The sequence below is a fragment of the Prunus avium genome, chromosome 7 (assembly GCF_965620075.1).
Source record: "Prunus avium chromosome 7, drPruAviu1.hap1.1, whole genome shotgun sequence".
In the NCBI taxonomy this organism is placed as follows: domain Eukaryota; kingdom Viridiplantae; phylum Streptophyta; class Magnoliopsida; order Rosales; family Rosaceae; genus Prunus; species Prunus avium.
This window is the reverse complement of record NC_142290.1, coordinates 8434614-8460405: the sequence shown is the minus strand read 5'-3', so window position 1 is coordinate 8460405 and position 25792 is coordinate 8434614. Positions and strand designations below refer to the sequence as shown.

The following is a 25792-nucleotide window of genomic DNA, read 5'->3' as shown; positions in this document are numbered from 1 at the left end:
ATTTAAGTCTCGTCACAAATACTATGTCAAAGAAAGTAGAGGCATTTTCTACGTTTCACTTAAGTGCAATAAAGTACATTAAGAATCCTTTAGTTTTGTTTATAATTCTTAAGGTGGTGCTTTTATAGTTGGGAAAACATCTTTATTGGCTGCTTTCTTATTTTTTTAAAAAACCCATTTTTAGACCATTGTAAAGCAAATGTTCTACTACAGTGCATATATCAACATTTGGTTTTGCATCTATTTTTTTGTCGCATGTATTTTTATTTTCAATATGCTAGCATATCCATTTGCTACACAGTGGACCCATTCCTGTATTTTTAAGTAAAATTAACCATATGAATTCGCCATTAAAAATACCTACAAATACCAAGATCCTACATAAAACAGCAAATATACTCATATCTCATTAACATATTTGAAACCTTCTCTTCATACAATTCTGGTTTACAGAGTGGGGTGATTTTGTTGAGCATGAAGACTTAATGACCATATTCAGCTCCTGAATAATTAGATTTCCTCTGTTCTTTCAATTATGTAGCAATCTTTGTTCCCACCTCCTTTATTTTGTTGTTGAAGTAGTGGAAGCACTTCATTGCATAGAATCCTATAGCAACTCCCTGCTAATTGTTACATTAATCTTCCTTTGTTGCCATTGAATCAATTTCAGAAAATTAAAGCCTATTATTGATATGTCACATGATATATAAACACAGTTAAAATTCTCAAATAGTTCAAAATGCTAAATGAAGAAACAATAGGTTACTACCAAGATAATCATACATAAAATGTTTACTTGACAATGAAGAATAAGAATCACAGAGACAGAGAAGTGCCCAAAGAAATGTAGTAATTTAATGAAAACCACAAAGAGAATATGAATTTAAGGGTGAACATGCATTTGAAGCAATATTCTGCAAAATAAAAGAATACAATTCACTATGAAAAATGAATGCAATATTGTACTTCTTCATTCATTCCAAATGAAGGCAAATGGAAAAAGCAAAATCAAATTAAGAAAATCCCTATGTTCCTTTTGTTTAGAATAGAAAGAGTTCATACAATGTATGCATTATATTGCAACTGATAATTTTAGGAGATATTTATTGTTTAGATAATACTTGTGTTAACATTAGTTATTATTGTCAAGATGAGAATGAAGACATTTTCCTAATAGTTATGTGATAAAACAAACGTTTAAGCAAATAGATAGCAAAGAAGATGACAGTGAAGAAACTAAGGGGAGAAAATAAACTGATATCCTGTATAATAAATAGCAACGCAAACAGGAGGACATAAAAATGATATCTTATTAAATTCACTCTCATGCATAACAATATTAACTGAGGAAGACAAAAGAATAAACATGAGTAAATGAATTTAAGCAAGATTGCCCCAGATATTTAAATCTGTGCAAAAATCAACTCTTTACTAGTTTTTCAGCAAACCATTAAGAAAACCAAAGACAAAAAATTAAGCAAAATAATAAAATGGAAACAAAAATTTTAAAGCTAAAAAGAGTGGCTTCGAAGCATTTGAAAACCACAAAGTAAAAGCTGGAAAAAAAAATTTTCATAAATAAGTCAAACAAACACACAACCACAATGATACACACAAACAACACTTGCCAATCTACCAAACCAATTGGGAAGCAGCAAGTCAAGAAACTAACCTCATTTAGGTAGGTGTATGGTATATCCATTGCCCTTCTTCAACCATGGATGGCCTCTCCCCTTGTAGCAATTATAGCCTATTGGTAGTCTAGCTTAATAAAGAAATGACCTGCATAAATGAAGCCAACATCAGAGTACATAAGAACTTTCTTTCTATATACAGAAAAGGCAAACAACAATATCCAAATTAGAGCAACTGGTCCAATTTTATGATAACAAATACAAAAATCACACACAAAATTAAAGGAAAAAAAAAATAGAACTACAATTGTCAACTGAGTTCCTTGACTTGTTCAAAGAGTGGCATGACAGATTCGGTAACAACAAAGATGGTATGGTTGGTGGTAGAAGTGTTAAGCTCATAATTTCATACATATACATGCCCTAATTACTTACTTCTTTTGCTTAGTTTCTTAGATTTCTAAGTTATTTGCCTCCCTTTGTGTGTTTTGTAGGCAAATAGAGCAAGAGAGCATAATTCATGCAATTCAAGCATGTTAAGGCCTAATTTGGATGAATGGATGAAGAGCTTAAAAGACAAACTCATTTTGGCTACAGCCCCCTGCCAGTCCAGTTCCGTAGGTCATATTGCAAGCTTTGTTTCAGCAACCTACACAGCTCGGATGAGGCAGCATTCTTCATGAAAGTTGTTCCAATGGGTGTGTACTATAACATATCCACAATTCAGCCCCATTGGATAAATATGGAGTCTGTTACCTAGCAAACACAGAGCCATGCTCAGGATGGATTTTATCAGCGCGCAAAATGAGTTAGCAATTTGTTTTGGCCTTAACTTCCTCCTCCGACCTTGGATTGGCCCAAATGACATATGGCTGGAAAGAAGACATTATGAACTTCAATTTCGAGTGCTTAAAGTCCTAATTTGATTAAGAGAAGCCCAAGTTGTAAGCCCTTGAAGTTGCTGGTTATGCTGACCTCAGCATGTGCTGGTTGGATGCTTGGTCATGGTGAGCTAGGTATGAGCTATCATTTCTGGTTGGAAGCTTGGTCATGGTGACATGAAGATGAGCTAGGGCTGCTGGTGGGATCTATTGGTGAAGTGCATCAACCAATTCAGATTTTATAATGCAAGTGTTGTATGCATTAGTGAAGTGCATCAACCAATTCATCTTTTATAATGCAAGTGTTGTATGCATTAGCCATATTGAATTCAGATTTGTCACTCCCCTCTCCCTATAAATACCACATCCATTCCACATTCAAGACACAACAAATCCTGAGATTCACAACCCCCACAATTCACTCCAACCATCCTCAAACACTCTCAAAATCCCAAACACTCCAACAATCACCAAAACAACTCCAGCAAACCTCTCTTCCATTTCCCTACGAATTTCATCTTCCTTAGCCATCACCACTCACTCAAACTCATCCCAAATCACCTCCATATCCTTCATACATCTTTCTAGAAGTGGGGAAGCTCTTGGAGAAGCATTAGAAGTGGAGAAGCACTTGGAGAAGCCTTGGACACCACAAGAACTTCAGAAAAAGGGTTTTTCTACTCTTATTGTATTCATTATGTTTTCTCATTTCTGTTCAAGTCTCTTTTCCATTATGAGTAGCTAAATCCATAACTAGGGCTTCGATGTAACCTAACATGAATATTCTGGGTTTATAAGTTTGGAGTTTCAAGTTTGATTCATGATTCATGTTCTTATTCATTATGCTTATAAGTTAACATGCTTGTTTGAATGATTGATCACCATTAGAACTTGTTTGTTAACTATCTTGGTTTGAATTAAGAGTATACACCATGCTTTAATTCGAATTGAACTATGAATAGGAAGAGTATGTATGGACATTCGACAACAGGGATTAGATACATACTTGGTTGTTTAAAATGTTCTTCTATGCTTAATGGGTTCCTAATGCTTAATTTTAGGTTAGACAACAAATTATCAAATTAGGGAATTAGGAACACAAGGTTAGGACCAAACACCATGGCCTAATCATACTTTAGCTAGAATCAATCTTTGAATCTGAATTAGACTTGTTACTTGAATCTTTATAACCCAGAATTGAATTGTTATGGTGATTCGAATGCCCTAGTCTCAAAATCTGTTTTCCAACTCTTAAAACCACTCTTTGTTACATTTGTTTACTTGTTTTTGTTTGCAATTTCATTTTGCTTCTTTTGTTCAACAATCACAACCACTCTTGTTTTAAATTCTGTTTTAGACATAACCTCCTACTTTCTTGAATTTGGTAATCTAAGTACATAACTAGTTTTAACTTCTCAGTCTTCGTGGGTACGACCTCGTACTTGTCTTGCTATACTACTAATTGCCCCGTACAATTGCGAGTTAACATAATATTAACAACAAGAAGCACCCAAAGTTTCATCAGTTTAAGTACTATAAAGGATATAATATTTAGATATTTAGTCATATACCCATTCTTAGCACTAAAACTATAAATAAACCCTACACCATTTAATTTCTATAAACAAACCAAAAAAAAAAAACCAAAAAATGAGAGCTGGCCCTATTGAATTCAATTTTAATTATTAAATTACTTTGATGTCCTATTGAGTGTTTTGAGCTTTTTTATGAGGTTTTGGGGTTAGGCTTGTTTTAAAAAATCAATGGCAGTTTTGTAATTTAAAAGAAGTCATTTTTGTTATGTTGTAAATGGGCTTTGGGTGTGTTTCTAAAGTCCATTCCATATAGGGTTTTTTTATTTTATAATTTGGGCTCCTATATTGGGTATAATAGTGAATCTCCCTATAATATTTGGGTGTCTAACCTGAAACAAAATCATATTCCAACTAATGTATCCTGATTGGAAACTTTAAAATACAAAATAGTTTCCAACTAACTTGAAAAACATGAAATAAAGTTTCCTCTACTTCTTTTGCTTCAGGTATGGAAGGGAACCCTGTTTCCCTCTTTTCGGCCGGGTAGGCCGACTGAAGGAGTTTTTGGTCCTTCTTCTTTTTTGAGTGCGGGGCGTGCCACCACCAAGCCCCGAATTTGGGCTTGAATGGAATGTGAGTAGATGGATGTGTTGCGTCCGAGATTTGACTTTAATCAAACGATTGTTCGGCCGAGCAAGGAACCTCCTCACGGCCTAGGTTCTTTCACTACCTCGGGATCAAGGCTTTATGTGAGCGACCAAATGATGTGGAGTGGGTTGGAGATGAAGATTGAAGGTGAAACGTAATGAAACGAAGAATAAGTGCGTAAAGTAAAGGTGCTTAAACATAAATATAATTTAAAGACAAATGCGTAAAGTAAAGTGCGAAAGATAAATAACGTAAAGAAGAGAATTAAAGTGCGATAAAATAAATCAAAGTAATAAATAAAGCAAGAACGAAATGAAAGCGATAAGAACAATAAAGTAAAATGAACTTGAAATTAAACTTAATTGAAGTGCGATAACAATGAAATGTAAAGGAATCGAAATAAACTTGAATTTAAATGACAAGAAATATAAACTTACACTAGAAAAATGAAGAACTCACTATACTAGGTGCTTGAAAAATAAAATCCTAAGTCTAGGAAAAGAAAAGTGCGAGACGAAAGATAGGTTTGTCTGTTTGATGTTGTGTGTCTTCTGTCTTCGTCTGGGGAGGTTTATATAGGGCTTCCGTCAACCCATGGGTTGGCCATTGAATGGCCAAATGTCAACTCTTTTAAAAATCTTTCCTTTTGAGGCCCCTTGAATTCGTGGGATTACATTGGTTGAAATATTCTGATTGCTTGATTCTCTCTTGTTTTGGAATATTATGAATTATCATCAATCTCCTTGATTTGTTTCCTTGTGAGGCCTCCATCACATGCACACTGACCTCCGGAAATCTTGGGCGTGAATCCGTGGCTTGGGCCTTGACCTTTGAGATTTCATCTTGACATTTGGTGGAACCTTGTGCCCCTTGAGTTTTTAGAATTCTAGAGTTGGCTTACCATCCATCGACCATTCGCCAAGATGGGTGGTATGGGAACTCCAAATATTTGGATGTTGGGCTAGGCCCTACATTGGACTATATTTGAGTTCTCAAATATTCGAATATTGGGCACTCGACGGACATACCTCCCGCGGAACTTCAACTCCCTTGGCCCGACTTTGCTTGCCCAAGTGTTGAGAGGAGGGCGCCGGGGTGAGCAAGGAGAAAATTCGCCCTAGCCTAGCTTTTTGTAAGAGGAGTGGCCGACCAAGGTATTTAAGGAGTGCCCGACCATAATTTTGAGAAGGCACCATGGCCTTTGAAGAAAAGACCTCGGCTACCTTTTTGAGAAAGTACTTCGGCCGCTATGAATTCTCGGCCGCTAGGAAATCTTGCCTGCTAGGAATTCTCGCCCGCTAGGAATCTTGCCCGCTAGGAAATCTCGCCCGCTAAGAATTTCATCCGCTAGGAATTCTCGCCCGCTATTCTTCCATAACCCGGCCATAACAGCGTGTAGCCTAGCTGCCCAAACTCTACAAGCCTCGGCCATAACTTTGCAAGATCTCCAGAGCTTCAGGCTCGGCTGCAATTGCAAGAGCCTAATTTCTTCTCGTGCCCAGCCAATTCTCGTGCCCGGGTTAGGTGGATTTCTACCACCCCTAAACATTGCCCCCCAATTTGCTGTGCTCAGAATTGGTGTAGAGGTAAGCAAATCGAAACCCGAGACCTCTCAATTTCTAAAGTTAGAGACTTTTGCTCACCTTGCACATTATTAAATTTTGAATCGGGCTAGATGCCTGGGCCATTGCTTGGCCCCATTTTGCAGTGAACTTTGCGCACCTATATATATGATATCTTTTGCAAGAAATCTTTTAAAGATTCCCATTCTTCCAATAAAAATAATTATTTTACTACAACGATAATTCCTTGTGGCGGAATATCTCACCGCCATTGATTGGAGAGAAATGGACCTAACCATTTTGATTCAAATTAGTTTTGGCGATTATATGACCACGGAGGGCAAAATATAATGCCTCAACTTGGTTGCAGTAAAGTATAAGGCCAAACGAAGTTTCTCAACCGGCGAGTATTTTCTCTCGGTGGCCGTTAGAATTCGACTGAGGTAATATACCGCTTGCTCTTCTCATCTTTACCTTGGGCTAGCAAACTTCCGATGGAGTTCTCTGAGGCCGAAATATATAATTTCAATGGTCGGCCCCGCTTTGGTGGAATGAGCACCGGAGGCTTGGCCAAATATTCTTTAATGGCGTCGAATGCCCTTTGGTGAGTCTCTTCCCACTGAAATTTCTCTTCATCTTTGAGTTTTAATAAAGATGAGAAGGGCCCAACTTTTCCCGCTGAGTTGGCTATGAACCTTCGAAGAAAGTTAGTTTAGCCCAACAAACTTTGCACACCTTGTTTTTTGAATAGGGCGCGCGAATGATAGCCTTAGCCTCATTTTTATCAATTTGAATTCCCCTTTGGTGCACCAATAATCCTATGAAATTCCCGGCGGAAACCACGAAATCATGACTTACAAATTTGGCTTTCACAAGTCTTACAATTTCTTCATTAACTTGTAATTCTACTTCCGCCCACATCCGATGAGGCGACTGCTTGAAGGGCTTAAAATCTTGCACCGTTGGTAAGCGATGCTCGACCAAGTCACGACTCAATTTAGGCATCTCGGTGTGTTCCCAAGCGAAGCAATCCTTGAACTCCATTAGACATAACGTAGATTGGTCGATGGTTGTCTTTCGTCCCCAAGCTCGAGTGCATCATCCTCCGAACCTTCATGAAGGAATTCCACCAAGTTGGACGGTGGACCCATGCTTGGCTGCTCTTTCGGCCCAAAAACAATATAGCCGTCTCAAAGGGTTTTCCACCACGGCCTTCTTCTCTTCCTCTATACTTGTATCACTCATTGAGGGAGAAAAAAATTAGCTATATTGGGACTCTCCCTATCTGCTTGGGCATCATATGCCCCCAAGTCTATCAACTTTTGGGCCGAGTCTCCCGTAGGTCGGCCGTTCCTATCTGACCCTATAACTAAAGAGGCCCAATATCATCCTCATAAAACTCTGCCTCCGTCACATTGGCGGAGGCCATGAAGGGCTGTGCATCGGCCTGAACAATCTCTACACTTCCATCCTCATGCCGAAATTGTAAAAAATGATGAAGTGAAGAACACATACTTCCATGGATCCAATCTCGGCCCAACAAAGCATTGAAATGGATCGTTGTCTCCACCACAAAGAAGGTGGTCATTTTAACCTTTTGCCCCACTCTAACTTGGAGTGGGGTAATCCCCTTTGAAGTCGTGGTGTCTCTAACGAACCCACTGACCGTTGTCTTGGTCAGAATTAATTCATTTGAGCCTTTCTTTAATTTCCTCATGATTGAGGCATGAAGGATGTTGACTGTAGCCCCTGTATCTACAAGGACCTTGCCAACTGGAACTCCATCAAAATGAGTACCCATGTACAAAGGCTTAAGGTGGACGACATTTTCTTGGTGGGCATCTCATAGTACACCTTTTCGGGCAATTTTTCCTCCGTTTTGGGCACCACGATGCAAGGTTGGCCTTCCATTCCTTTGGAATTTCTTGGGCCACCTCAATTTCTTTGGCCCATTCCATTTGGACCATGGACTCAACCTCATTGAACACATCTCCATCCATATAATTAGGATGATCCGGCCGAGCTTCGAAAAATAGTGGGAGTGTAACAACCATGGCATTTACCTCATCAAAGTCTCCAAACTTCACTTTGGCCTTGCCCACTTTTAGTTCATTCTTAAACTTGGCCATCACTTCCTTGCGCTCCTTTTCAAGATGCTCTACACCCTTCATCTCCATATTCTTCATCTTCGGCTATCAAACCTTTGGCCGATGCAAAATTGGGCTGGTGGTTTTCTAGCATCTCTTCATCTTCTCCTTCAACCATATATTCGGCCTCTTGTCTTCCCTCGGCCGTACGTTCGGTCTCTTTTCCTATTTTGTTGGCCTCGGCCTCGGTCTCGACCATGACTTGGTCCTCCTCCGCCTTTGGCCCACTTTCTTTCATATGGAGCTCGCCCCTAGTTTCTTCAACCATGTACTGGTCATTTTCTCCTTTCTTCTTAACCTTGGTGGGCTGAGCTCCCTTGGTCACTATCGGAGTCTTGGCGACCAAAGGTTTGATTTTTGGTCAAGCAACCCTTGCTTTCTCACCCTTCAAAGGTTTCTTGCCAACCATTTTGGTTGGCCTACTAACTTCAGCCTTAGAATTTTTTGTCTTGAAAGCCCTAGTCAAATGGGCCTCCAATTTCGAGATTGGCTATTCCGGGGCCATTACCACGACTCGGTCATTCACCCATTCTCAACGTATTTTCATCTCCTCAGTCGAGGCTACCTCCAAGGAAGCGACGGTATCGGCCTTGGCCAACTCCAATTCCTCCAATCGAAGCTCGACCAACTAGTCGAGTTGAGCTTGCCCTTTGTTCGCCCATTCTAACTCCGCCTTGCAAGTGGTGGCATATTGCCTTTGAGCCCTTCTAGTTTGAGTCTTGCTCAGGGGTACCGGTGGGAGTTTTGGCCTCTACTTCTATACCATTGGCCCGCTTTTGTGTTTGGCACCTTTGAAAGTTGGAACACCACTACCGTTTGTGGGGCGGGGTCTTGATACATAGGCCACATCTTAGCTTTTGCCTTCGCCCACTGAAATCCACATGCTTCTGTTTTGGCTTGAGTCTAGCGAATCAACGTCTTCACACCTTAGAGGGGCATGTTGATTTCTCCTCTTAGGCTGATATCGTGGCCTCTCGTACCTATCTTAATTTTCATGCAATGGCCGTTTGTTTGGCCTTATTTTCATTTTGCCTCTTGGGCTATGTGGGCCGTAATTCTCGGCCGGATTTGTTATCATAATCCTTTCAAAACTCCTAGGTCTGCCCACTTGGACTTGATCCTTGGGTTGCTCATTAATCAGCCCCTTGGTAGGTTCCTTGGTTAGCTTCTTGGGCTTTGGCGGAACCACTTCGAGAGTTACCTCGCATTGGCATCGACTGCATAGCACAATAGGCTTTGGAGGTTCTTCCTTGGTCGAAACTTTTGTCTCGAGAACCTTGGCCACCTCAGGGTACATTTTGGCCTTGCATCTTGCCTTAGGGTCCATCGGAATCTCCCTTGCCCTTCTTTCTAACTCAGCCTTTGCTGAGCCACACAAGTCCAACCTTTGCCTAGGTTGGTCTGGCCTTGGGAAATTGACATTCACCATATTGACTTGGGCATTTGGAAAAGGGTTCTGGTCGATGCCCATGATAACTTTCTTTGGAAACTTCATGATCTTCAAATCGATGAAGTCTTTTGGGAGGTTCCACTAAACTTGGAAATTTGGGCCGTCGTCGGCCTTTGATCCTTGAAGGCTTTAGACAAAGCCTTGCACATATGGCCCTTTTGCCATAATCTCGGCCAAGTCTACCTCGGCCGACTCTTCTTCTTCTTTTAGTAAAACCTCTTGATCTCTTTCTTCTAATTTTATATCTTCAACGTCCACTGCGTGGACCGCCATAGTTCTAGGCCCAAAGGGTTTGGCCGAATTCTTATAAAAGGTTAGTCGAGGTGCCGGCGGCCCCTTTTGTTGTTAATCCTTTAGAAGGGCTTCGTATCGGTCCACCCGAAGTAAGAGATCATAAATGTCACGGAAGTAAATTCCTTCAAATTTCTTTCGAAGGTCAAGCAACAATCCTCATTGGGCCAATTTCACAAATTCGTACTTTGGCATATTAACCATTCACCTAGCCCTTACTTCTTTAAATCGCCCCAAGTATTCTTGGACCGACTCATTTGGCTTCTGACTTATTTTCGCCAAGTCAACCATTGAGACTTCTGGCTTTGGTCGATAGAATTGCTCATGGAAGATTTGCTCCATGAGTTGCCAATTTGGAACGGAATTTTGTGGGAACTTAACATACCACGAGAAAGTTGCCCCCGTGAGAGTACTCAGAAATAGCCTTAGTTTCAAGGCCTCGCGATGCCCAATCTCCGCACATTGGGCCGTGAATTGGCCAATATGTTCCACGGTCGACTGGAGCCCATCCCCCGAAAATAATGCAAAGTCCGGAACCTTGAAGCCCCTTGGAAATTCCTCTTAATCAAAGTGCTCTAGATATGGCCTTCGGTAGACTGGCCTACCAATCCTCCTAGCATGAGGCTCCATATCTTGAATCATTTGTTCGATCGCACCTCGGTCGATTGCTTGATTTCCTAGCAACTGATTGTTTGCATTCTCGCCGAGAATATTCTAACCACCGACTCCGACAAATTGGTTGATATGAGGCCCAGCAAAATTGGCCCCGGCCCCTTGGTGAGCTTGTGGGCGAAATTGATTATATGGCGGGAACACTTGGAATTGATTGGCCGCCGCATACGGATTGTTGCCCATCGGCGGAATATTAGCCACCGGGGCTGGGTTGCCCCCAGCTGGTGGATTAAGTTGGGGCGGATTTACTCCAAAAATATTTGGTTGGGCCTCCGGCTGAGGCCCCATCGCTGGCATTCTATTAGGCATCAGTAGATTCCACTTTGGCTATTTTGTTGGCCTAGCAATCTATCCAACCACTCTTTGATCGAGTGGCCATGGGTTGAGGAATGGTTTGAGTCGCCTCTTGCATTCGTTGATGCTTGAAGTTATTCGACATCTCCATTGTACGGATGAGTTGTTTGATTTCCAACGAAGTGGCATGATTTGGCCAGAACAATGGTCCTCCAGCGACTTTCGTAACATCTTCAACCAACACATGGTCGAGACCAACGACTAGATCTCGGCCGAAATTATTTTGGTCGATGGCCGTGGTTCGGCCAAGACCATTTTGGCTCGGTTGAGCGATCGGAATATTTTGTCGCTGAGTATACATGGGGAGTGAACCAACCATCTGATTATGATCGAAGGCATGTGAATCCCTCCAATGGATTACTCAAGTGGTGGACATGCCCCCAAGTCATTTTTGCCCACAAATCACAAACTTCCCCTTCCGGAGCCGAAATAAAGGAATCATTCATCTTCCGCCGATGGAACTCAATCTTGAGCCTTCCACCAAGCAAAGTATAATATGTATAATATTTTAATTTTTAAAACTAAGTGGCCAATTTGTTCAAGAATGAACCATGACCTTTATTAGAATCTCAACGGCCTACCTAGTAGGTGGCCGTGTTGAACAAAATTTTTATGGAGACCATGGCGGTGGCCAACCATGTTTTACTCCAAGCTTGGAGCCCTTCTTATTCTCGACTCGGATCTTACCATTTTGTTGGCGATGGGTTGAAATACTATGACGACTAGTACCACCCGGATGACTTCTGGCCATCACTTTGGTCGACCCTTCATGCCCCCCAAATCCACTTGGTCGGCCAATCTTGGCCTTTGGCTGGGGCTCGATAAACTTGACCACTTGCAATTGTGGTCTCACAATGTCGAGCTTTTCTCCTACAATCATGTCTATCATTATTGCATCTTGGGTCATGCTCCACCCTTCTTTTTCACTAGATTGTAGGCCTTTACATCCTAGGATGGTTGCCTTGGGTTGGACCATATTGCAATTTTCATCGGTGACCATCTTTTGGGTCTCATCCCCTTGGGTGGACTCCTTTTCCTCAACCAATGTCAGGCTCTCAATAGGACGGTCAACTTGAACATTTGATCCTAAGGTCGTCTCGCCCATCTCTTTCTCACTCTCATATTCCCTACTATCCTCACTTTCCTCTAGAGGAGTAGGTGGAATGGGTGGCCAACTTGCAACCACATGAGAATTTGGCCATTATAGCCATTAGGATGATTCATTTGGTGGGAGTCATAATTAGGCTGATCATAAATATTGGCCGGATTGTTTTGGCCATCTAGGTAAGTGTATTGCCCTCCGGCCACTTGATTGTACTGGCCATTATAGCCATGTTGGCCATTTGCATATTTTTGATATATCATATTATTTTGGCCATGATTGTTGTTTCCGCCATGTTGGCCATTCAATTGGCTACCAGAGCTATATTGATATGTAGAATCGTGTTGGCCGTTATAGCCACCTAATTGGTTTGGCCACCAAAGCCATTTTGATCATTTGAACCATTTTGGTTCATAAGATCATATCCGCCAATATAAGTGTGCCCACCATATTGGTCACCAAATCCGCCAACATAGTTGTGCCCACCATATTGACCACCAAATTCGCCAACATAGTTGTGCCCACCATATTGGCAACCAAATTGACTACTTGGGCCATATTGGTTGTTAGGCCCACCTTGATAGGTAAAATTATATTGGCCATAGTGTTGGCCGATGGATTGGCTATTCGAGCCATGAGAATCATAGCCTGAAACAAAATCATATTCCAACTAATGTATCCTGATTGGAAACTTTAAAATACAAAATAGTTTCCAACTAACTTGAAAAACATGAAATAAAGTTTCCTCTACTTCTTTTGCTTCAGGTATGGAAGGGAACCCTGTTTCCCTCTTTTCGGCCGGGTAGGCCGACTGAAGGAGTTTTTGGTCCTTCTTCTTTTTTGAGTGCGGGGCGTGCCACCACCAAGCCCCGAATTTGGGCTTGAATGGAATGTGAGTAGATGGATGTGTTGCGTCCGAGATTTGACTTTAATCAAACGATTGTTCGGTCGAGCAAGGAACCTCCTCACGGCCTAGGTTCTTTCACTACCTCGGGATCAAGGCTTTATATGAGCGACCAAATGATGTGGAGTGGGTTGGAGATGAAGATTGAAGGTGAAACGTAATGAAACGAAGAATAAGTGCGTAAAGTAATGGTGCTTAAACTTAAATATAATTTAAAGACAAATGCGTAAAGTAAAGTGCGAAAGATAAATAACGTAAAGACGAGAATTAAAGTGCGATAAAATAAATCAAAGCAATAAATAAAGCAAGAACGAAATGAAAGCGATAAGAACAATAAAGTAAAATGAACTTGAAATTAAACTTAATTGAAGTGCGATAACAATGAAATGTAAAGGAATCAAAATAAACTTGAATTTAAATGACAAGAAATATAAACTTACACTAGAAAAATGAAGAACTCACTATACTAGGTGCTTGAAAAATAAAATCCTAAGTCTAGGAAAAGAAAAGTGCAAGACGAAAGATAGGTTTGTCTGTTTGATGTTGCGTGTCTTCTGTCTTCGTCTGGGGAGGTTTATATAGGGCTTCCGTCAGCCCATGGGCTGGCCATTGAATGGCCAAATGTCAACTCTTTTAAAAATCTTTCCTTTTGAGGACCCTTGAATCCGTGGGATTACATTGGTTGAAATATTCTGATTGCTAGATTCTCTCTTGTTTTGGAATATTATGAATTATCATCAATCTCCTTGATTTGTTTCCTTGTGAGGCCTCCATCACATGCACACTGACCTCCGGAAATCTTGGGTGTGAATCCGTGGCTTGGGCCTTGACCTTTGAGATTTCATCTTGACATTTGGTGGAACCTTGTGCCCCTTGAGTTTTTAGAATTCTAGAGTTGGCTTACCATCCGTCGACCATTCGCCAAGATGGGTGGTATGGGAACTCCAAATATTTGGATGTTGGGCTAGGCCCTACATTGGACTATATTTGAGTTCTCAAATTTTCGAATATTGGGCACTCGACGGACATACCTCCCGCCGAACTTCAACTCCCTTGGCCCGACTTTGCTTGCCCAAGTGTTGAGAGGAGGGCGCCGAGGTGAGCAAGGAGAAAATTCGCCCTAGCCTAGCTTTTTGTAAGAGGAGTGGCCGACCAAGGTATTTAAGGAGTGCCCGGCCACTTTTTCAAAGGGAAGTGCCCGACCATATTTTTGAGAAGGCACCATGGCCTTTGAAGAAAAGACCTCGGCCACCTTTTTGAGAAAGTACTTCGGCCGCTATGAGTTCTCGGCCGCTAGGAAATCTTGCCCGCTAGGAATTCTCGCCCGCTAGGAATCTCGCCCCACTAGGAATCTTGCCCGCTAGGAAATCTCACCCGCTAAGAATTTCGTCCGCTAGGAATTCTTGCCCGCTAAGAATTTCGGCCGCTAAGAATTTCGCCCGCTAGGAATCTCGGCCGCTAGGAAATCTTGCCCGGCCCACTAAGAATTTCGTCCGCTAGGAATTCTCACCCGCTATTCTTCCATAACCCGGCCATACCAGCGTGTAGCCTAGCTGCCCAAACTCTCCAAGCCTCGGCCGTAACTTTGCAAGACCTCCAGAGCTTCAGGCTCGGCTGTAATTCCAAGAGCCTAATTTCTTCTCGTGCCCAGCCAATTCTCGTGCCCGAGTTAGGTGGATTTCTACCACCCCTAAACAAACTCTTATACATCAGAGAGGTGAGAGACGATTCCATCTGTTATGATAAAATTCCAAAGACTTTAATTTCATAAGTCAAGCAAAACATTCAAATTAGAGACAGAGATAATTAGAAATGCAAACAAAAGCATCCATATAAATATCAATAGTGACATAAGCATTTTTCAGAAATCAAATTACATAGTTTATACAAATTTAGGTAGGAAGAATGAGAAAAGCTCATAGTGTAATTGCCACCACAGCAAATTATGTCCCTTTTGGGGTTTTGCAAGTAGTCTTTGTAAAGCTTATATACGGTGGTAGTGGTGGTGGTGGTGGTGGATATGTTGCCGTAGCCATTGCCAGCACCTTTTGGCCAAACCTAAATCTACAAAGTTAAAGAAAACAATCACACGAAGCGCAGCTGTCGAAATCAAACAGAAAACAAACTGAAATAACCTAATAGAAACATTAAGAAATCACCCAACTATGTACATAGAAACACATAATTTAAACCTAGAAACATAGTCTCCTTTGCATCACAACACCTACACCTAACGCGAACACATAGCAACATAATTGTTTAAACCAAACCATAAACATGCAATTTCCTTTTAACAGGGCCAAAATACCCACACCTCCTTCTGCATCTCTACCACTCTATCATCCAAAACACCCAAACCACAATAAAATGCATTCTACCAAACCAAAAATAAAACCCATTTAAACAAAACATTCTCAAAGATTACAGGCTACACAAATCATCCCAAAAATTAAATTCATAACTCCATCAGCATTAGCTGTTGATGGAATGTGAACTTCGAAACATATTGTTATAAACTTTTACATTGGCATAAGACCCTTTCATAAGAAATAATAAATGGTAATAAATATATAAATCTATTCCAAAATTAAAATCAGAAATTAATAACAATATAAATGTAAAATTAGAGAGACTACACAAAGCGACCTTACCTAAACTAAAAAAAAACCTAATTATGGCAGCTAAACTGAAATTGGGAATTGATGTACAGAAGCAATTGAATTACTGAAAGAGAAAAAAAACAATTATGTCACTCGAAACCAAAAACAAACAAAAAAAAACAAAGGTATGAGGGTTACAGGAGGTACCTTTGGACTTGTCCACGAAGAAGAGCAACTTTGATTCACTGCTCGAAGAAGTCATGATCAATGCTTATGTTGACTCACTTAGGGCTGGCAATGGGTCATTTCGTGTCGGGTTCGTGTCGTGTCAAACTTTTAAACGTGTCAAGAAACCCCAACCCAAACACGACCCGTTTATTAATCGTGTCGGGAAATGCAAACCCAAACCCAACCTGTTTATTAATCGTGACACGACACGACCCGTGTAACCCGTTTACTAAACAGGTTGGGTTAGGTCATAAATAGGTAACCTACCTGTTTAATAACCTGTTTACTAACTTGCTTGGGTTAGGTCATAAACAGGTAACCTACCTATTTAATCACATAATAACCTGTTTAATAACCTGCTTGCTTCAAATTTAAATTCTAACAACCAGCTCAAATATTCTGCCAAATCAAACATTCCAAAATGACAATAAAATTAAAAACTTCAAAGTCACTCTAAAATCCAAATCAAACATAAACAAAAAAAACTTTGATTAAATTACAACATAAAATACAACATCACATTCCCAACTCAAATATTTAGCCACCATTGTTAATGATGGTATTAGAGCACTCAGCGGATTGGGAGGGATTTATGTCCATCCGACTAATATCCTCAGTCAGTTCTTCCAAGGGTTTAGGGTTAGGGTTAGGGTTAGGGTTTAGGGATTAGAGTTTAGTGTTTAGAGTTTAGAGTTTATGGTTTGGGTTTTAGGGTTTAGGGATTAGAGTTTAGGGTTTAGGGTTTAGAGTTTAGGGTTTAGGGATTAAAACGTTAAACCCTAAACCCTAGATTCATAATTAACTCAAATAATAAGGAACAATTTTTAACAAATATAATTTAGGGATAAAAATGTAAAAATTAAGTGCTCATCAGTTTGTAAAGACATTATAAATATCAAATGTTGTAACATATAATCACAAAGTTATCCACACCAAGATGGATAAGGTGCAAGGAGAGGGGTGGAATTTCCTGGGGTTCGAAACCCATTGGGTGTGCTGAAGGTTCAATTTCTTTAATTTTTTTCACGGGTTGGCACGACTCGTTTAATAAATGGGTTAAACAGGTATTTAATCGGGTAGGCGAGTTGACCCAAAACCCACCCGTTTATAAACGGGTTAGTGGCGAGTTGACCCGAAAATTACCCGTTTATTAATCGTGCATGTTCGGGTCGTGTTTTTCTTGTGCAGGTTTCGAGTCGTGTAATGGGTCGAGTTGGAAATTGCCACCCCTACTCACCATGATGTTTCCCCATCCCTCTATTTGTTTTGAGTCTCTATTGCGCTGCTTTTTCCTGCAGCAAATTGTATCTGCTTTAACAATTAAAAAAAGAAAAGAAAAATGAATATCAGAGCCAAAGACAACTAAAATATCAACAACCACATCAAAGAAATCCTGAAATATTTATTTATGGAATTGAGTTCCTCTCCATTTCCAAGCACGCATTCACTGCAAATTTCAAACCAAAGAAAAAGCTCAAAACTACGCAACAGTATAATTTTGAAAATAGAAGTAAAAATCAAAACCAAAACCAAATCGGGAGTGAATGGATATAAAAATCCTGAGCATACTGAAGAATTTAATTTTCAACCAACATGATGTCAAGTAGCTTTAGAAAAATCGAAGACAATGCGAAGCTTCACTGGACTTCCTTGCACAAAATTCCTAAATAAACAAACGAAATTGCCCAAATCATCATTGAAATGTAGAAAAATAGAGAAGAAGATGAGAGCACATACCTGTAATTGGTGATTGAAACACTCAAAATGATAGGACCTGCCCCGGATTCCCCTCGAAATCCAAGACGAACCCTGTCCAACATCTTGACGATACCAGGCCCACTTACTAAAATAGTCCCTTTCTTCGAGACTAGGGGAAAAGGGGGCCTTCCGAAATTTCGGTAGAGTTTCCCTTGAACAATGGACTTTACCAAATTTTCCATATGTCAAAAAACAATAGAAAAACAACCAACTGCCAACACACACAAATTACAAAATAGGCCTCCGGCCTCATAAAAAAAATAATCATTTAATACAATGTACTAGAACAGATCAAACAAAAGTCAAACATATCAATTTGCAGCTGCACCTAGGTTAACCCAAGTAGCCTACGTACCCTTAAAGAGGGATCAAGCCACATGTAGTTCTTCCAGTAACACAAGGTCATAAAATTATATAATAAAAACTCAACCCACAAACAAATTTCCAATAAACCAATAAACATTATTCATTTACTTAATAAATATAACTAACTTAGATAAACACATAAGACATTTATAATAATATCCGATATCAATAAAAAAACCAATACCAAAATCCAACCATCCCTTTTTCCACAACCAAACCCTATCCATGGTATATATTGCAAAACAACATTGTCCAAACATCAAAACAAATATCACACCTGTTTTCCCACATATATAAGTATATAAATATACACACCCCACACCATCATCATGTACCAGGGGAAAACTATCCAACCGGGAGATTGTTTTAACTAGATCACATGGTAGAATCCTCAATACTCGTGTGGCAAGGGAATGAGCAGTCCAACTGGGGGACTATTGCTCCCCAGACATGCACGGTAGAATCCTCAATACACATGCAATTGAATATCCATCATACGCGCACAGACTGCCGGTCAAGGCCTTCGATACACCCGGTCAAGGGTGCTCGGTATCCCGACACACCTCTAAAGAGTTACCGTGTGTCTAATATCTCAAGTATCAATTATATGGGAGGTACATAACATAGTGCACATCATGTACCGGGGGAAAATAATCCAACACGGGGATTGTTTTAGTAGACCACGTGGCAGAATCCTCAATACTCATGTGGCTAGAGAATGAGCCATCCAACTGGGGGATATTGCTCCCCAAACACGCACGGTAGAATCCTTAATACACTTGTGGCTGAAACAAGTCTTACGCACACGGAATGCTGGTGAAGGCCTACGACACACCCCGCTAAGGGTGCCCGGGTCATCAACAACTCACATGTCGGAAAATACCTCAACGTGCGCTTGGTTAGCATCCATATCAAACCAAGGAAGGTACATATGATGGTGCAATTCACAAACCCATATCCCAATATTATATATATATATATATATACACACACATATATATCCCCACTTCCCACTCAACAAGCAAACCTTTATACATAATAATGATAATGACAATAATAGTAATAATAACAATAATAATACTGATAATAATAATGACTATATATTCTCTGAAATCCTCATATCACACTAATCCCATAATCCAATTAGACCGTACTTTCCATAATCAAACAAATAAAAAATAGACTACGTTCTCAATCAAATTCATTTATGCACAACATACTTTTCAAAAAACTAGTATTCATCGATTTCAAACCATCAAGCATATATTTAAATATAGACATATAATGAGGCATTTAATTAATTTCTTATTCATGCCAAATCCCAGTTATCCAAGCCATTCCCAATTCCACACAATTAAACATAATATAACATGCTTGGAAAGTAAAAGCGATTGCATAATAATTCATAAACATTAAAAAAAAAAACTCTCAAAGCATAAAACCATTTTAGAAATAAACCTCCAAGTACAATTACAACTACCAATTGACCTCAACCGAGCCGACAAAGCCCATTATCTAAGTCAATTGGGCTCGTAGGGCCCACGACCTCAATTTGTTGTAAGACAAATCCTATTGGTCCAAAACCATAAGTTAAACCCATCCTAGAAGTCTCGTCACGATCCAACGGTCGGTTTGACCCCGATCGCGGAATTTGACCAATTGGGCCCGCTGAAGAAAACATGCATCTAATGCTTAGGAATTGAACTTTAGCCACAACCTATACAACAAAAACATTCTAAATGGCAGATTCATTTTGTTTATACTAGTTGAGCTAAACCTTTTTCATTTTAAACCAAGTATCTTAGCCTAGTCTCTTTGAACACAAATAGAAAAAATAAAAAGGGAATAGATCTTTACCCATGATGACCTTTTCTTGATTTCTCAAGAATGAACACCTTTGTTGGAAAGGCCTTTTATTTCTCTTGATTTTGACTCCTTCACCTTAAGGCTCCAAGATTGGAGTCCTCTACCTCACCACACCAAATGCTCTTAAAGATGAAGAGAATGCAATCAAGAAATATGGATGCTGGTCTACTTCTTGATTGGACCAATTTTTGGTTTATGGAAAATGAAATACAAAGATGATCACTCAGCAACCAAAGTAGGAAACCAAAAGCCCTATCTAGGTTTTCTCCAAAATTTAGCTTATATAGGACAACACAAAAGGCAAGGGGAGAGCTTCCCCTTAGTTGCCGAAATTTGGGTGGGTATTTGGGGCTCCATTTGGTCCATGGGTCATGTCATCTTATGCCACTTATCCCTTGGGCCTAATAGCCTTTTGTGCTATTTTGTCCCTTTCCTTTTAAATCATATTTAAAAGCCCAATCCAATATTTTGTCCCTTTCCTTTTAAGTCAATATTAATTCCATAATTAATCTTTTAATTATAATTTAACTATTAAATTATAATTATAGTCTTACTTAATTGACCCGGTCGAACTTGGTAGTGGTCATAATTATAAATCTATGTATATTATATTATATATGTATATATGTATATATATACCTATACATCCCTTCTAGTTTTTCGGTGAGGATACTTCCTCGCTCGCCGTGCCAATGGGAACACATTTCGAGAGAGTGGTTTGGGGAAATGGTTTTGTATGGGATGAATGTTTGGATATCTTTATGAGATATGGATTTCACCGTGGTTTTGACGTGGTTATATATATCTATGATGGTTTTGAGTGCATGTTTTCTATATCGTTTTCCAAACGGTGGGGTTACTATATGTTGTTTTTAACTAACGGAACTTTGTTTTTGTCAACTCACACGTTTTCTATTTTGCGCCCCCCAGGCAGTATATCATCTTGAAATCGAACAGCCAAATCAAGTCGTCAACTCCAAGCCTAGCTTATGTAGGATGAACTTTTAATCGTTTGTCTACTGTTGAACTTTATTTCCATTTGTAAACTGAAACCCTTTAGACTACTCTGATATTGCCCGTGTTAGGGTTGATTGTAAGGCCGGAGGCAGATGATGTAAATTGCATGATATTATCTTGTGCATGCTTGCTGGTTGGTGTTCATAATTGTGTTTTAACAGGTTGAGAAAATTTGGGAAATGTCCGTTTTTCAAGGGAGACTCGGCCGAAATTTCGGCAGAAAGTCTCATCCATTTTTAGTAAGTAGGCCCAACATCAGACTGATGTCGGAATTACCACAGGATTCGTCCCGAATTTTGGGGAATTCGGGGCGTGTCCTGTCAGCTTGGTATCAGAGCATTAGGTTCATTTTCCTTCGACTTTCACGCTTCCTTTGCATTCTTGAAACTAATGACTTTCACGCTTCTAGAGCATTAGGTTCATAAAAGCCTCAAGTACTTGTTTGCTCAAAAGGAACTGAATTTGAGACAGAGGAGGTGGTTAGAGTTGATGAAGGACTATGATTGCACTATTGAGTATCATCTCGGGAGAGCTAATGTGGTAGTAGATTCTCTTAGCAGGAAGTCTTCTGGATCTTTAGCCCATCTTCGAGTGGAGTATCTTCTGTTGTTGGTTGAGTTGAGGAAGTCTAGAGTTGGGTTAAGTTTGGATGATCAAGGAGCTTTACTTGCTACTCTCCACGTAAGACTGATGTTGGTTGAACGAATTATCAAAGCCCACTTGCAGGATCCGGTGATTTGCATGTTAAGGTTGGAGGTTGAGAATGATACAAGGGCAGATTATTCTGTGAGGAATGATGGGGCTTTGATGGTGGGTAGCCGATTGTATGTTCCTGGGGACGAAGCACTAAAGAGGGAAATTCTTGACGAAGCTCACTGTTCAGCCTTTGCCATGCATCCAGGTAGCACTAAAATGTATCGTACCCAGAAAGAGCATTATTGGTGGCCTTTTATGAAGAAAGAGATAGCAAAGTATGTTAGTAAGTGTTTAATTTGTCAGCAAGTCAAGGCAGAACAATAGAAACCATCTGGGTTGCTACAACCACTTCCAATACTTGAGTGGAAGTGGGAACACATCACTATGGACTTTATGTTCAAGCTTCCTCGAATGCGGGAAAGTCATGATGGGGTTTGGGTAATAGTGGATTGACTCACCAAGTCCGCTCATTTCCTGCCTGTGAAAGAGACTTATACCTTGAATAAACTGGCTAAAAAATTTATTGCAGAAATTGTAAGACTGCATGGGGTGCCAGTGTCGATTGTGTTGGACAGAGACCCTCGGGTTACCTCCCGTTTTTGGAAGAAGTTATACGAAGCCTTTGGAACCAAGTTACAGTTTAGTACTGCTTTTCATCCGCAAACAGATGGACAGTCGGAGAGAACAATTCAAACTTTGGAAGACATGTTGAGAGCCTGTGTGCTACAATTTCGAGAAGATTGGGATGATAAACTACCTCTTATGGAGTTTGCATATAATAATAGCTACCACTCAAGTATTGGGATGTCGCCCTATGATGCCTTGTATGGAAGACATTTTAGGACTCTAATTTATTGGGATGAAGTAGATGAAAAATGATTGTAGGTATATGAGGATGTTGAGTCAATGAAGGTTAAACTGATCAGAGAAAGACTCAAAGCAGCCCAAGACCGACAAAAGAGTTACGCAGACAATAGAAGGAAGGATCTTCAATTTGAGGTGGGTGATTGGGAATTTTTGAAGTTATCGCCTTGGAAAGGTGTAGTGAGATTTGGCAAATGGGGAAAACTAAGCCCTTGCTACATTGGACCACATGAGATTTTGGAGCGTGTGGGCCCATTAGCTTATAGACTTGCTTTACCTTCGGAACTCTCTCGATTGTGCGACGTGTTTCACTTCTCCATGCTTTGGAAGTATATTTCGGACCCTTCTCAAGTTTTGGATTCGCAACCGATGGAACTAAAAGAGGATTTGAGTTATGTGGAACAACCAATTCAGATTTTAGATTGGAAGATGCAAGTACTACGTTCTAGAGCAATTCCACTCATGAAAGTTTTGTGGAGAAGTCATGCGGTGGAGGAGGCCACTTGGAAACCCAAGGAGCATATGCGGGCCCAATACCCTCTCGTTTTTTAGTGACAGGTATGAAATTTCAAGGATGAATTTTTATAAAGGGGGTAGGTTGTAATATCCCGCCCCCGAATAATTTATTTAATTTTCTATCTTTTTAAAACAAAGGACAATTGTACCCTTAGGGTTTCTTAGTGGTTTAGGGTTGACTTTTGCTCCGGGATGGTTTGGAAAAATTTATTGGCTCCGTTACGTAGTGCATGAGCTCACAAGTTCGTAGACACGTAGTGGACCCAAATCGAAGTTGAAATGAGAAAGTTATGATCAACAGAAGTGTAAGGGTATGATCGTAATTTTTGCAAGTAAGGTGTTAAAAAGTCATATTTCTTCTTCTCTTTCTCTCTCCTCTCTCCTGATTCTTCTTCGCTCGCGTCTCTACTTCGCGACAGTCACTGTGCAAACAGTGACTGTTCGTCATCTCCAGTGAAATTTGTCACAGTCCGGTCGTTCCAACCTATGCCCCCACCAACAAAAGCTTCATCTACGTCTCCTCTACCTAACCCATCCCTCAATCGAACTCAAAATCCTGAAGAATAGTCGGATTTTGGATTGAAACCGACTTAAAAACCTCCACCCGACGCTTGCCCTCTTTTGGGATTTTCCAGCGACTCTGGCCACCGATTTTGTCAAATAAGGGATGGGTTGCTTTGGGCTGATTTCGTGATTTGAAGGATTGATTTAGACACCCATTTTGCCTGGATGTTTTGGCCGTGTTTCAGGCTACTCTGGCCACTATTTGGCCGGGGTCCAAGAACAAAAACCACTCCTCTAATTATGCTTTACCTATTGGTATAAAAATTGATCTGAGGTTCAGAAATTTTCCAGTTGCCGGAAATTTCTTGTGCCACCCACCATCAATGGCGGCGCATGGCGGTGCATCAGCCAGGTGTCGACGAACTATCATCACCCTAAAATTAACCCCTCATCATCCCAAGCACAACGGTATGCTTGGATTAGCTAAATTCGATCGGTTGAGTATTATACTAAAATTTCCTATCGATTATTTTCGGGTTCGATACGTTCGTACTGTCAAAACTTAATGAAACTCTTGGGACTTATTGAAGGGGTTTAGTTGAACTTGTATCAAACTTTTCAAGGATTGTGCACACACATTGTAAATCCCGGGGATTGGGGTTTTTGATTAAGGGTTTGAGGCGGAAATTTTTATTAATCAAAGTTTATATTCTTTCTTAGGTGCTCAGACTTCAAGTGCACAAGGACCTTCGAAGGTCAAGTGAGCTTAGACTCACAGTGAGTGGACATTTATTTTATAATGATTTTTCATACTATGATGATTTTATGAAATGCTTTACGAACCGATTAATTACGATGTTTACTTTCCGAGCATTTGGTTTCGGTTAAGAAAAGGTGTTATTATTATTATTATTATTATTATTATTATTATTATTATTATTATTATTATTATTATCATTATTATTGATAAGTGAGATTAGTTCGGGAAATTGAGAATGATTTGAGAACTGGATTTGAGAAAAGTTTTGGAAATGTTGTTAAAACCACTTACGTGCGTATGACCATGAGCCACGAGTCTCAGAGATACGCAAACCATGTGCTGCGAGGAATGCGTCTCAGGCCGATTTTGTGTCCTCTGAGTTCTGCGAGAATGTATCACACATGAAGCCACATGTGTGATACCTGGAATTGAAGGTACATTGTTGGAATTGACAAATTTTCTATGGGATACATTTGGGTGATTTTGAAATTCTTTTATTTTGAAATCGGTGATTTGTCTTTTGTTTGATACATTATGCTTATGTATGAATCTAATTTACTTGTACGAACATAGCATAGGATTATAATTGGTTTGCTAATAGTTTTTAAATGGTGGGGGTTAATTTGTTCTTACTGTGTTTAACACTTAATTTTCTGTCCACTCACACTTTTATTGTTTTGCAATCCTACCCCCCGGCAGTAGACAAGTACCGGACAACCACTTGAGGGCCCTTTACCAGCTACTACTTTTCCTTCTTCTCTCTCATGTAGGGTTTACTCTATTGTAAATAATTTTCTGGTTGTAAACTTAACTGAACTAGTTATGCTCTGATATAGTCCTGAATCCCTGTAAGGCTTGAAGCCAACATAATTAACTGTTTTGTGTGTGAGCTTAACTTGTGCGTGCTGAACATTTGGGGAATCTTATTTTGTGACTCTGTTTAGAGGTGAAAATTTGTTGGTTTGCGCCTTTTTTAGGGGAGACTCTGCCGATTTTCCGATAGCAGTCGAACCCTAAAGAAATTCTTGGGTTTAGGGCAAGAGGGGTATTTTAGACATTTGTGCTCGACACATGCCAGGTGTTGGACACACACAGGGTTCAACACGGATTCCAAAGTGGAATTTGGGTCAGGTCCTGTTAGTTTGAGTTTTAAGCAGGACCATTGTGACCCTTCCAACCTTCCCAGAACTCATGGCTGTATTTTCAGAGGCCCTTAACTGGTCATTCTTGACTTGCTTATATATTTGTGTGTTCTTAAAATAAATTAAATTTTTTATTAAATAAAAGGAGTTTAACTTAAATAAAAATTTAAGTTTGGGTATTGTATTTTTGCTTGTTAAATTAATAATAATAATAATAATAAAATTACAAAATATAAAAATTACAAATTGGGACTTCTTTGTTTTCTTTTCTGTTTAGTTATTTTCTTATCAGCTA

General features: G+C 39.9%; 1 protein-coding gene and 1 long non-coding RNA gene across 2 annotated transcripts; one reads left to right on the top strand and one right to left on the bottom strand.

Annotated features, from left to right (window-relative positions):
• Positions 1 to 289: 289 nt before the first annotated feature.
• On the bottom strand, positions 290 to 1834 carry LOC148292981 (uncharacterized). Its single transcript, XR_015837026.1, has 2 exons — positions 1673 to 1834; positions 290 to 620 (listed from the first exon to the last, which is right to left on the bottom strand). It is a non-coding gene; the product is annotated as an uncharacterized LOC148292981 (long non-coding RNA).
• Positions 1835 to 21504: 19670 nt separating this feature from the next.
• LOC148292980 (uncharacterized) lies at positions 21505 to 22590 on the top strand. Its single transcript, XM_088244534.1, has 2 exons — positions 21505 to 21916; positions 22241 to 22590. The coding sequence occupies exons 1-2, from the start codon at positions 21505 to 21507 to the stop codon at positions 22588 to 22590; spliced, it is 762 nt and encodes a 253-aa protein (XP_088100660.1).
• The last annotated feature ends 3202 nt before the right edge of the window (positions 22591 to 25792 follow it).

Bases quoted from the DNA above. Each gene is read 5' to 3' on its own strand.
- LOC148292980 (XM_088244534.1), top strand. From the start codon at position 21,505: ATGAAGGACTATGATTGCACTATTGAGTATCATCTCGGGAGAGCTAAT. The intron at 21,917-22,240 runs GTAGCACTAAAA...AATTTATTGCAG, and splicing joins AGCCTTTGCCATGCATCCAG to AAATTGTAAGACTGCATGGG.